The sequence below is a fragment of the Ailuropoda melanoleuca genome, chromosome 2 (genome assembly GCF_002007445.2).
Source record: "Ailuropoda melanoleuca isolate Jingjing chromosome 2, ASM200744v2, whole genome shotgun sequence".
Classification (NCBI taxonomy): domain Eukaryota; kingdom Metazoa; phylum Chordata; class Mammalia; order Carnivora; family Ursidae; genus Ailuropoda; species Ailuropoda melanoleuca.
In genome coordinates, this window is record NC_048219.1 from 47,985,878 (window position 1) to 47,999,169 (window position 13,292).

Sequence of the window (13,292 nt, forward strand, 5' to 3'; positions counted from 1 at the left end):
TGTAGTTAGGAGTGGAATTTCCCAGTCATGAGGAATGCATATCTTCAACTTGAATAGATAATGACAAAGTATTTGTGAAAATGTTTTTCAAAATTATCATTACAATTTATACTCCCATCAGCAGTGTATGAGAATTCCCATTACTCTTCCTCCAAACCTGATATTACCAGTTTTAAAATTTTAGCCATGGTAAAATTTTTGTGAGCTTATGGTATTTCATTGTGGTCTTAATTTTGCATTTTTCTGTTAATGAGTTTGAAATCCTTTCATATGTATATTGACTATTTGAATACCTTCTTTTGTGAAAGTCTCATTCTACTCTCTTGCCCCTTTTTCTAGTGGGTTATCTTCTTTTTTGATTTGTAGAAATTTTTGTAACTCCTTGATTTGTAGAGCTTTTTATGACTTCTTTATGGTTCTGTGTGTTGCACATATCTTTTCCCACTTCGTAGTTGGATTTTTTACTCAGTATTGTGGAGCAGAAGCTGTTGCTGTACCACCTGCATCCCTTGGTATTCACTTTTGTACAGGGAAGGCTTCTTACTGCAAGCAGTTGAAACTCTCTGCCTGAGGACTTTATCTAGCCACATGAGAAACTGGAGGGTAATCAGGAAGTGACCGCCCAGCAATAGGTCTTAACCAATACTGAACTGGAGTTGGTTAATAAATACACCATTTTCCTTACCTCTGGAGATAGCTCCTGAAGCTTACTCTATACCACTCTGAGAGGTCTCCAGCAGGAATGAGCTATAGTACCAAGCAGCGATACCCTGATCATCAGTGTATCCTGTATTGCTGCCCTTTCCTATTCTCTTGCCTGTACTTCCTGGAATTACTTTTCAAATAAATTATGTGTCTTCAAGTTCTAATTTCTCCGAGTTGGCCTTTGGAGAACCTGTCCTAGGTCAGTGGTGCCTTTCGATGAATAGAAATTCTTTTTTTTTTATGATTTGGTATTTGTATGTATTGCAAAATGATCACCACAGTAAGTCTAGTGAACATCCATCCCCATACATACTTAATTTTTTTCCCCTAGTGATTGAGGACTTTTAGGATCTACTCTCTTAGCAACTTTCTAATATGCAATACGGTATTATTAACTGTACTCACCATGCTATCCATTGCATCCTCATGACATATTTATTTTATAACTCAAGGTTTGACCTCCTTCTTCCATTTTACCCACCCCACCCCCTGCTTCTGGCAGCCCCCATTTGTTCTCTGTATCTATGAGTTTGGTTTTTTGTTTTTAGATTCCATATATAAGTGAGATCCTCATTGTCTTTCTCTGACTTATTAGAAGTTCTTAATTTAAATGTAGCCTAGTTTATGTTCTTTCCTTTATAGTGGTTGTTGTATCCTGCATAAGAACTCTCTACCAACCCCAATGTCTTGATTGTATCCTTGGGATTTTAATTTATGGAAACGACTAAGTGATGACATGGAGAGGCTGAGGCCATTAAAAGATTTTTCTTACTTACAACATCTGAGAGGAGAGATCATGCCACGCAGGGTCGCATGGTCAGGAGCCAGAAGGAGTGAGGGGAAAACATCACAAAAGCCTTCATTATCACAGTAAGGGTAGTTGTTAGGTGGGAATGTCCCCTACTGCATAGGAAGCAAAACGCAGATGTTGGAGTTTGTAGTTGCAGGGTTCGTAATATGATAATCTGTGCACCCACAAAAGTCAGACCATGGGAGAGACATATACAACTTTGGCCATTAGTTTGGCTCTGTGATTAATGTATGTCAGATCATTAATTATCAAATTTATAAAAGTTGGTTAGAACACTCAGGGTAGTGAAGATACTCTTCTTTGTTATATTCCACATGTTTTATTGTTTTACTTCTTGTATTTAGACCTATAATCCATATGGAATTGATATTTGTATGTGGTATGAAGAAGGGGCCACATTTCCTTTTTTTCATACAGATTCATAATCTTGCTAACATCATTTATAGAAAAAACTGTCCTTTCCCTATTACTCTATGGTCAACCTTTGTCATAAATGAAATATTTGGGTTAAATCATATGTGTGAGTCTGTTTCTAGACTCCTTATTCTGTTCTATTGGTTGCTCTGTCTGTCCTTGTGCTGATACTACAGTTTCTTAATACTCTAGCTTTTTTATAGGTGGATATTCGTTAGAGTTAGTCCTTCTACCTTGTTCTTCTTCAAGGGTAAATTGGTATTTTTGTAAGATGTTCTCCTTTGGTAATAGGGATGATAGTTGTCTTCTGTTTGGTGAATATTATTTATTTTTAATCTTCCAGTTTCAGAGATCCATTGTAAGAGAGCCTGCAGTAACTTGTTTTGGGGCTAACAACATTCATTTTGGTATTTCTTCTAAATTGGCTCATATTATCACCAAACAGTCCAGGTATTGTGCAATAGGGATATAGGTCAGGAGACTTCAGAAAGAAAGAACACTGTATCAAGTACGTTATATCATAATGTAATCTCCTAAAACTCCTTGTCAGTATTGGTAAATTGTCCATTCACAAAATATTCTTCATTTCCCAAGGTTTAATACCACTTTTTGGTTCTAGACATAATACAATTTAATTTTAAAAAGTTCATTTATAAAATTTTGAATGTTAATGTTGCTTTATTTTGAAAAACTATAATTAATTTGGATGACTGGAATTATGAAAATTGTTTTACTTGCAGAAACAGGAACCAATGAGGGAAATTTGTGTCATTCTGTAACTACCTGGGAGGTTGGGATTCAGCTTTTCAAATATCATCTTTCACAAATACCTTTGTGCCTTTTTCAATTAATGTTAGTCTCTTGGTACTGCTCAGGATTGACCTGTATCTCCTATCACTACCGTAGATTAAGCTGGACCCGAGGGGCTGAAGTAGAAATGGAAGTTGGACACAATGAGGTGAACTCTTCTCATTGTCAGACTCTCAGGAAACTAGTGCACTAGGCTTATTATGACGGGTCAGTAATTGTAACTGTTGTCTATGCTGGCATACTGGGTAGATTGATAAATAAAAGTGTATGAATATGGTAAGTGTAGAATGTTCAAGAGAAAATCCATTCTTGTATGTTTATGGTATCCACATTTGGGTCTTTATTTTAATAGGTTAATGCAGCTGAATCAAAGATAACAAATTTAATATACCTAAAACATACCTTGGAACTTGTGGATCCTTTAAAGGTAATTTATATGGGTGCACATTGTACAAAACATGTCTAGCATTAATTTTTTATTTTTTATTTTTTATTTTTTATTTTTATTTTTTTTTTTTTATTTATTCGACAGAGATAGAGACAGCCAGCGAGAGAGGGAACACAAGCAGGGGGAGTGGGAGAGGAAGAAGCAGGCTCATAGCCGAAGAGCCTGATGTGGGGCTCGATCCCATAACGCCGAGATCACGCCCTGAGCCGAAGGCAGACGCTTAACCGCTGTGCCACCCAGGAGCCCCTAGCATTAATTTTTTAAAAACATTTTGTTTCAGAAAATTTTAAATTTAGATAAAGTGACAAGAATAATATAATGAATTCCCAAAGTCTCTGTATACACACAGCACACACTACGTATTATATCCTTAATATTACTCTTACTGAACTATTTGAAAATTGCAATACCTAAATACTAACGTGTGTGTATGCTAAGAGCAAAGGTGTTCTTTTACATAACCACAATATAATTTAAAAATTTAAGATATTTAACATTGATCCAATACTATTATGTGTAGTCCATACTCAAAATTTTCTGATTGTTTTACTAATGTTTTTTTATGGATTTTTTTTCCTTGATACAGGGTCCAGTCCAGGACCATGAGTTGTATTTAAAGTCATTCTTTAAAAATATTTTATTTATTTATTTACTTGAGAGAGTGAGCAAGAGAGAGCATGAGCAGGGGGAGGGGCAAAGGGAGAGGGAGAAGCGGACTCCCTGGTGAGTAGGAAGATGGACCTGGGACTTAATCCCAGGACCCTGGGATCATGACCTGAGCAGAAGGCGAATGTTTAACTGACTGAGCCACCCTGGCACCCCTAATGTCATGTTTCCTTATACTGCTTTTTAACTTGAAGTTTCTCATCCTTTCTTTGTCTTTCACGATATTAACATTTTGAAGAGTGTCTGTTGTTTTATAGAACATTCCTCAATTTGTGTGGTTATTTTCTCATGATTAACTTCAGCTGATATATATTTAGCAGTGATACTCTACGAGCAATATTGTACCTTTCTCAGTACATCACATCAGAAGACACATGATGTCATTCCCCATTCTGGTGATATTAACTTTGATCAATTTCTTCACTGTAAAGTTATCAAGTAATCTGTGGAGAGATACTTTGAGACTATGTAAATATCCTGTTCCTCATTAAACTTTCAGTCAGTGATTTAAGTATTCATTGATGATTTTTACCTGAAATATCTCTAATGTAATTTTCTAATATATTTTTAAATACTCTACTGTGCAAAACCTTTTTTAAGCATTTATTTGTTTAAGTAATCTCTATACCCAACATGGGCTCCAACTCACAACCCTAAGATCAAGAGTCCCATGCTCTGCTGACTGAGCCAGCCAGGAACCCCTGTGCAAAACATTTTTAAAACTTAAGGTGACAAGGAAGAACTGCTTTTTTAAAGGGAAAAGGTAATGAAAAATCTGGAAGAATTTTGTTATAGAGCTCATTCTAATAAATATATATGATGAAAGAAATTTGGCAAAAGATGTAAAAAATGTCATCTTTCTTAGAATGAAAGCGGTATAATAAATCATGCCCCCAAATTGATAGATTTGATAAAACACAAATTTCAAGCTTTGATATGTCAGAGGCAAAGTAAAGGCCAAAGAAAGTTAGGAAAAATTTATAGCATTTGACAGATAAAATATTAATTTCTGTCATAAATTTCATAAGAGAATACTGGAATACCAATAGAAATATGGGAAATGCCCCCAAAATAGAAATCAAAGAGGTTAATAAATAGTACCAAAAATGTTCAACCTTATTTAACTCAAAGAAATACAACTTAAAGTATTTTTTTTATATATAAAAGAAGCAAAGATTTCCGCCCCCCCTTAAGGGATGCAACTTACTGCTAATGAGAGAACAGTGAGACAGACAACTTCATAGACAGCTGGTAGGAGTACAAATTGCACATACTTCACAGGGAAGTTTTACAACATCTATCTTTTGATGGTGTTATAGTACTTTATACTACTAGAAATATGTCCAAAAGAACTCTTAAGAAATACTGACCAAGATTTATGCCCAGATTTGGTTATCATTGCAGTGTTACTTATATTAGTGAGAAATTCTAAGTAGTATAGACCTCTAATAAATAGGGGAAGAGACTGTTAGTTTTCTAGAGGGTAAAATATTATGACTTATTAAAAATTTATACCATTAAAAGTTTCTTTTTTTTCCCGACTTTATTTTTGTAGTTTATTTGACAGAGAGAGACAGCGAGAGAGGGAACACAAGCAAGGGGAGTGTGAGAGGGAGAAGCAGGCTTCCCGCCGAGCAGGGAGCCCGATGCCCCGGTGCGGGGCTCAATCCCAAGACCCTGGGATCATGACCTGAGCCAAAGGCAGATGCTTAACGGCTGAGCCACCCAGGCGCCCCTACCATTAAAAGTTTCTAATGCTTGTGATACAGTATTAAGTAAGTAGGAGAGAAAAGGAATATACAATGATAAAAATTTTTTTTTGATTTGAGGAAATGACAAAAAATATACCATGATATTTAGATAATTTATTTGGTAATAAACCATAGAAATGATCCCTGAAAGTATAGTAGTTTTTTCTTATTATAAAATTTTTAGAATATAAAATCCTTTTTTTTTTTTAAAAGATTTTATTTTTTATTTATTCAACAGAGATAGAGACAGCCAGAGAGAGGGAACACAAGCAGGGGGAGTGGGAGAGGAAGAAGCAGGCTCATAGCAGAAGAGCCTGATGTGGGGCTCGATCCCATAACGCCGGGATCACGCCCTGAGCCGAAGGCAGACGCTTAACCGCTGTGCCACCCAGGCGCCCCTCCTTTTTTTTTTTTTTTTAAAGATTTTATTTATTTATTTGACAGAGACAGACAGCGAGAGAGGGAACGCAAGCAGGGGGAGTGGGGGAGGAAGAAGCAGGCTCCTAGCAGAGGAGCCTGATGTGGGGCTCGATCCCAGAACACTGGGATCATGCCCTGAGCCGAAGGCAGACGCTTAATGACTGCGCCACCCAGGCGCCCCTAAAATCCTTTAAGTAAAGTAAATCCTTTAAGTAAAGGAAGAAACTATAGATACTTCAAGTTTTCACTTAGGGTAAAAAACATTTGATCAGAATTAATAAAGATATAATCATATTGGTGATTAAAATAAAGAGAACTGAAACATGAAAATGAGATTATTTTCATACACAAATGAAGCATCACTCCCACGGATGACTCAGGTAATTAGTCACATCTTTTAAAAAAAACATACTTGGGAAAACTCACATTTTTTCCCCCTGAGAATTCTTACATATGAAATATTTTTCTTCATTTAGTAGTATTACTAACTTTAGAATCTGCTGGCTGAATTGTCATTTCTAAGATGTCATCAACATTATGTTCAAATAAATTTTGAGATGATCAGTAATTTTTAAGAAAAACCTTATGGGAGTATAAACTAAAGAATGAATTTATGATCTTTTCTGCTTCTAAATAAATTAAAAAATTTAAAAAGCAAAAAAAAGATAATTTGGAAGGGTGGTAGAATTATAAGCAATTTGAATGTTTTTCTTATGCTTTTATGAATTTTGTAGTTTTTATTAGTATTTATCTTCTACTTATAAGCAAAAAAATATTATTGCCATTGCCTCATAGCAAACTAAAATAGCAGATAAAAGTCAGGTCAACTGTATATATGAAAAACCCACGGTGAATATCATTCTCAACAGGGAAAAATTGAGAGCTTTTCCCTTAAGGTCAGCAACATGACAGGGATGTCTATTCTCATTACTATTGTTCAATATGGTCCTGGAAGTCCTAGCCTCAGCTAGGACAACAGAAAGAAGTAACAGGCATCCAAATCAGCAAAGAAGAAGTCAAACTTTCACTCTTAGCAGATGACATGATACTCTATATTGAACACCCAGAAGACTCCACCCAAAAATTACTAGAACTCATACAGGAATTCAGCAATGTGGCAGGATATAAAATCAATGCACAGAAGTCAGTTGCATTTCTATACACTAATAATGAGTCAGAAGAAAGAGAAATCAAGGAACTGATCCCATTTACAATTGTACCAAAAACCATAAGATACTTAGGAATAAACCTAACCAAAGAGGTAAAGGATCTGTATTCTGGAAACTATAGAACACTTATGAAAGAAATTGAAGAAGAAACAAAGAAATGGAAAAACATTCCACACTCATGGATTGGAAGAACAAATATTGTTAAAATGTCTATGCTACCCAAAGTAATCTATACATTCAGTGCAATCCCTATCAAAATACTATCAACATTTTTCACAGAGCTGGAACAAATAATCCTAAAATTTGTATGTAATCAAAAAGGCCCAAATAGCCAAAGGAATGTTGAAAAAGAAAACCAAAGCTGGTAACATTATATTTCCGGACTTTAAGCCGTATTACAAAACCGTAATCATCAAGACAGTATGGAACTGGCACAAAAACAGACACATACATCAGTAGAACAGACTAGAGAACATAGACGTGGACCCTCAATTCTATGGTTAGCTAATCTTCGACAAAGCAGGAAAGAATATCCGATGGAGAAAAGACAGGCTCTTCAAAAATGGTGCTGGGAAAATTGGACAGCCACATGCAAAGGAATGAAACTGGGCCATTTTCTTACACCATACACAAAAATAAACTCAAAATGGATGAAAGACCTAAGTGTGAGATAGGAATCCATCAAAATCCTAGGGGAGAACACAGGCAGCAGTCTCTTTGACTTTGGCTGCAGCAACCTCTTGCCTCAAAGGCAAGGAAAACAAAGGCAAAAATGAAGTATTGGGACTTCATCAAGACAAAACCTTTTTTAAAAAAATTTTTTTTTATGTTAGTCACCATATAGTACATCATTAGTTTTTGATGTAGTGTTCCATGATTCATTGTTTGCGTATCACAGCCAGTGCTCCATGCAATACGTGCCCTCCTTAATACCCATCACCGGCCTAGCCCACTCCCCCACTCCCCTCCCCTCTGAAGCCCTCAGTTTGTTTCCCATAGTCCATAGTCTCTCGTGGTTCATTCCCCCTTCTGTTTACCCCCCTTCATTCTTCTCTTCCTTCTCCTACCGATCTCCCTGCTATTCCTTATGTTCTGTAAATGAGTGAAACCATATGATAATTGTCTTTCTCTGCTAAGACAAAAACTTTTGCCCAGCAAAGGAAATAGTCAATAGAACTAAAAGACAACCTATGGAATGGGAGAAGATATTTGCAAATGACATATTGGATAAAACGCTAGTATCCAAGATCTATAAAGAACTTAACAAACTCAACACCCAAAACTCAAAAAATCCAGTCAGAAAATGGGCAGAAGACATGAACAGACATCTCCAAAGAAGACATACAAATGGCCAACACACATGAAAAAATGCTCCACATCACTTGGCATCAGGGAAATACAAATCAAAACCACAATGACATATCACCTCACAACAGTTAGAATGTCTAAAATTAACAACACAGGAAACAACGGATGTTGGCGAGGATGCAGAGAAAGGGGAACCCTCTTACGCTGTTGGTGGGAATGCAAGCTGGTGCAGCCACTCTGGAGAAGAGTATGGAGGTCCCTCAAAAAGTTAAAAATAGAGCTACCCTATGAGCTACCAGCAATTGTACTAGTAGGTATTTTTCCAAAGGATACAAACATAGTGATTCGAAGGGGCACATGCACCCTGATGTTTATACCAGCAATGTTCACAATAACCAAACTATGGAAAGAGCCCAGATGTCCATTGACAGATGAATGGTTAAAGAAGGTGTGGTATATATCTACAATGGAATATTACTTAGCCATCGAAATGAATGAAATCTTGCCATTTGCAACCATGTGGTTGGAATTAGAGGGTATTACACTAAGTGAAATAAGTCAGAGAAGGACAAATATCATATAATTTCACTCATATGTGGAATTTAAGAAACAAAACAGATGAACATAGGGGAAGGGAAGGAAAAATAAAGGAGAGCGAAGCAAACCATAAGAGACTCTTAACTATAGGAAACAAACTGAGGGTTACTGGAGGGGAGGTGGGAGGAAGGGATAAATTGGGTGATGGGCATTAAGGAGGGCACTTGATGTAATGAGCGCTGAGTTGTTACATGTACATGAAGAATCACTAAACTCTACCTCTGAAACTAATAATACACTGTATATTAATTGATTTTAAGTAAATGAAAAAAAAATTTAAGTTAAAAAAAGTCAGGTTAACTGTGTTTTCCTCTTGTTTCTATTTATTCAAATAGTGACCACTCATAGTTTCCATTAAGCAAAATTAAACTTCTACTTTTGCCGTATAAGAATGGAGAAATTATTCTATTTATAAATATGCGGAGCACTTTTTTAGTTTAATGCATATTTAAAACCCAAATTTTGGAATGATAGGTAGAGTACTCTAAATGTACAATGATAGCTATTTAAGTACCTACCTTTAATAAGTAGTTGAATGCTAACAATTAGGTGAGAGACCAGAAAAATTAAAGTCATAATAGTGAAGCAGTGAATGCCCTTTATTAGTCAGGTGCTCTTTATCGGGAAAATGGGAAAGGTACCATCTGTCCTCACCTGCATATCTAAAATATCTTTTATGAGTATACAAATGAGAAGGTGAAGCAAGAAAACACTTGGTAAACTGTGAAGTATTAAATGTAAAATACTATGTTTGAATAGTGTTATAATTTATTATTTTTAACTAACTTTATTTTATTTTTTAACAGATTGCTTTGAGGAACTGTAGCACACCTTTATTAAGAGCTTACTGTGGTTCCTTGGAAGATGAGAGGTCTTTGTCACTCAACTGTTAATAAGATATCTGTGCTAATTATTCCTTTCTTCCTGATCATAAATGATTTAAAGGACTCTAACTGTAATCAATAGAACAGTTACTTGAACTCTGGTTAACAACCTTTAAACTATTCATCAAAGCCCTAATTATACATTACACCTTATAAGTACCCATAAATAGGGTAACAGCACATTGAGTTTTTGTGTTAATAGGCAATTAGAATAGTATTAAAAATTGAAATCATACACAATTTTAATATTTCTTTTTTTAGCCATTCCCCATGGAAAGACTTGTAAATATAAAAGTACATATTTCTCTTTTGTAAATCATAAAAGGCCTAACGTAACAAAAAATAGCAGGTATAAATATTGAATAAGAGATCTAAGTACAGTTTAATTTTAATATTGTTTTTGGCAATGGCACTTTGATTCTTGACCAAAAAGACTTGTGATGCTTAAAAACTGTTATTTTATTGATTCAGGATTCACATCTTTTGTGAGCCACAAATTGAGGTTAGTAATAAAACAGAATTACAAATAAAATACAGAACAGAATAAAACAGAAGGTTAGGAAAATAGGTGTTACCAGACTTTTGGTTTGCATGATCACTGTACTTAATCACTGATTATTGTGAGGTTTCTGTTACACTGTCTTACAATGTGTTTAGTTTATCTGTCCCCACCTGAAGCCAAGGACCATACATTTAATCCTTCTTTGGATCTGTGCACCTAATACAGTGATCATACATGGTATAAGAAAATGTTGATTGAGTCAGTGAACATGAAGCCAGAATTTTTATAATAGTTTTTCAGGGATACATTTTATACTCATAGACACAGAGTGTATAATTTGGGAGATCTTTTTATTAGCAGTTATAGAATTGTTCTTGGTGGCTTCATGTTACTCTAAGAGACTAGTCCTGATTGACAAAATATTTTAAAATTGTTAAAGTCACAGTTCTAATTTATGTAATATATATATATATCTAAATTATTTATTTTCAAAATAATTTTCAATAGATTTTGAGAAAATATTGTTATATTTAAAATTATATGATTCTAAGAAAATATATCATTAACTGTGACTCAAATTACAAATTAAAATAATTGTTTGCCTTATTGCCTATAATGTTCTATTTTAGGTTTGGAATTATACTTGAAAAGATTAAGACTATAATTAATGATGACGCAAGATACATGAAAGGATGCCTGAACATGAGGACTCAGAAGTGCTATGCAGTGAGATCCAACATAAATGAATTTCTTGACATAGCTAGAAGAACATATACAGAGATTGTAGATGACATAGCAGGTAATTTAATTGCTTCAGTGTGTTTTTCTGGTTTTTTTTTTTAATTAAACCTTTTTAGAAATGCGCTTTTCTGCTGGTGATAACTAGCCATGCATATTTTTAATTAAATTTTTGTTACCAAAAGAGATAAGGTTAACACATACTGTCATTTAAAAATATATTAAAATATTTTAAATATAAATATCTCCAAGTGTTACAATGTGTCTGTTTTTTTCTCCAAACTTAAACATAGAGTTTCTTCAAACTTAGAGTTACCTGAAGACCAGGAGATGTTTGTTTACCTTCATATAACATTGTATATAAATTAGATGAAAAATGCAGGGTATCAGTACTAAGTGATTTCAGAGGAAGAGATATATTTGTCGAGAAGAGGTAGCATTTGAGCAAGTACAGTAATTCATTCAACAAATTTATGGAGTTTCTTGTAAATATAGACACTGTTTTGGGTACTAGGAATATATAGTGAACAAGACAAAGTTCCCATCCTCATGGAGCTTGTGTTATAGTAGTGAAGACAGGCAAGAAAGAAATGCGTGTGTGTGTGTGTTTATATGTATGGATAGGTAGGTAGATGTATGTATTAATCACTTGATCATAAAATATCACATGGGTATAAGATATGATGAAAAATATAGCAGGTTATAGGGGTCAGAGAGTGATTGGGTGAGGAAGCATAGTGGTTGGGAATGTTTTCAGTAGATACAGTAGCCTAGAAAGGAACTCCACATACTGGCAGTGGTACAAACTGAAGCACAAAGGTTAAGGAAACCTCAAGGGATGAAGAGGGAAATTGGTTAGGATGCAATAGGGCATTCCCTGACAGAATTTGTAAGAGGTAAGATTGGAAATGTAGAGTGGGGACAAAAATACAGTCTTTGAAGGTTGGGAGTTTGGATTTTCCCCTAAGAGAATGCAGAGGCACTGAGATAGTTTTGCTCTGTGGAGTGAAATTGATCATGAAGATTGGTTGAATGAATTTGAGTAGAGCAATGGAGACAGGGAAACCATTTTAAACTACTACAAGTTAAAGCATTTGAGTGGTAGCAATGTATACGAGAAGAGAGAAATGCAAAGGTTGAAGGAAGAAATGATGAGTTAATAACTGAGTAGTTATGGCCATGGTAAAGGGAAATGTAGCTATTGGTGCTAATTGAAATTTCTAGCCTGAGAGTGGTGATATCACTGAGAGAATCAGGAAAATTGTTGGAGGAACTATTTTGAGGAATAAAGATGTTAATTTTCACAAGTAATGTTCAAAGTATTAATGGCCATCAAGTTAAAAATAAAAACTTTGAACTCTGGGGTAAGTTTGAAGTTGATAGGAAAAATTGGATTTTTTAGGTATTTGTTGTATCACCATTTTCTTTTGGAATATTTTGTTTTGCAAAATGTGTTTTGTAGAGAGAATTTCTTATGGTGAATTAATGGTTATAATTATATGATTATTCACTTTTCAAAAAAGTTGAATGAATAACAAATGAAAACTAATATTCTAATAGAGTATAAAATAGTCTTAGTTTAATTTTTACAATTTTTTTTACTTTCAAACCACCTATCAAAACGACTATCTTTGTTTTACGAATTTTTTTCTTAAATGAATACTTGACCACAATATGTGTTAGACATTAAAAATCTTTATAGTTTAAAAGAGTAGCAAGACCTTCCTATTTATATATAAAATAACAACAAAAAAAAGTAATTTTTTTTTTAAACAGAAAGAGTAATTTTCTCATTAAAATTCTTTTTTTCTTGTTTCTGGTCACTAGGAATGATATCACAGCTTGCAGAAAAATACAGTCTTCCTTTAAGGACAAGTTTTAGCTCTGCTCGAGGATTTTTCATCCAGATGACTACAGATTGTACAGCCCTACCCAATAATCAACTTCCTTCAGAATTTATTAAGGTTCATTTTATAGTTTTGGTTTGGAAATTATTATTTCTGAATTACATTTTACAGTTTTTCAGACATTCCTTGAATTTTACATGCCAAATTTCTGAATGTTCTGTA

The 13,292-nt window shown here is 34.5% G+C and overlaps 1 protein-coding gene across 1 annotated transcript in view; it reads left to right on the plus strand.

Annotated features, from left to right (window-relative positions):
- MSH4 (mutS homolog 4) overlaps positions 1-13,292 on the plus strand; it is an 84,120-nt gene that overhangs the window by 48,510 nt on the left and 22,318 nt on the right. Inside the window, exons 9-12 of the mRNA XM_002916912.4 lie at positions 3,093-3,167; positions 9,906-9,970; positions 11,115-11,284; positions 13,051-13,187. Of these exons, the coding sequence (XP_002916958.1) occupies positions 3,093-3,167; positions 9,906-9,970; positions 11,115-11,284; positions 13,051-13,187 (447 nt within the window). The remainder of the gene's footprint in view (positions 1-3,092; positions 3,168-9,905; positions 9,971-11,114; positions 11,285-13,050; positions 13,188-13,292) is intronic.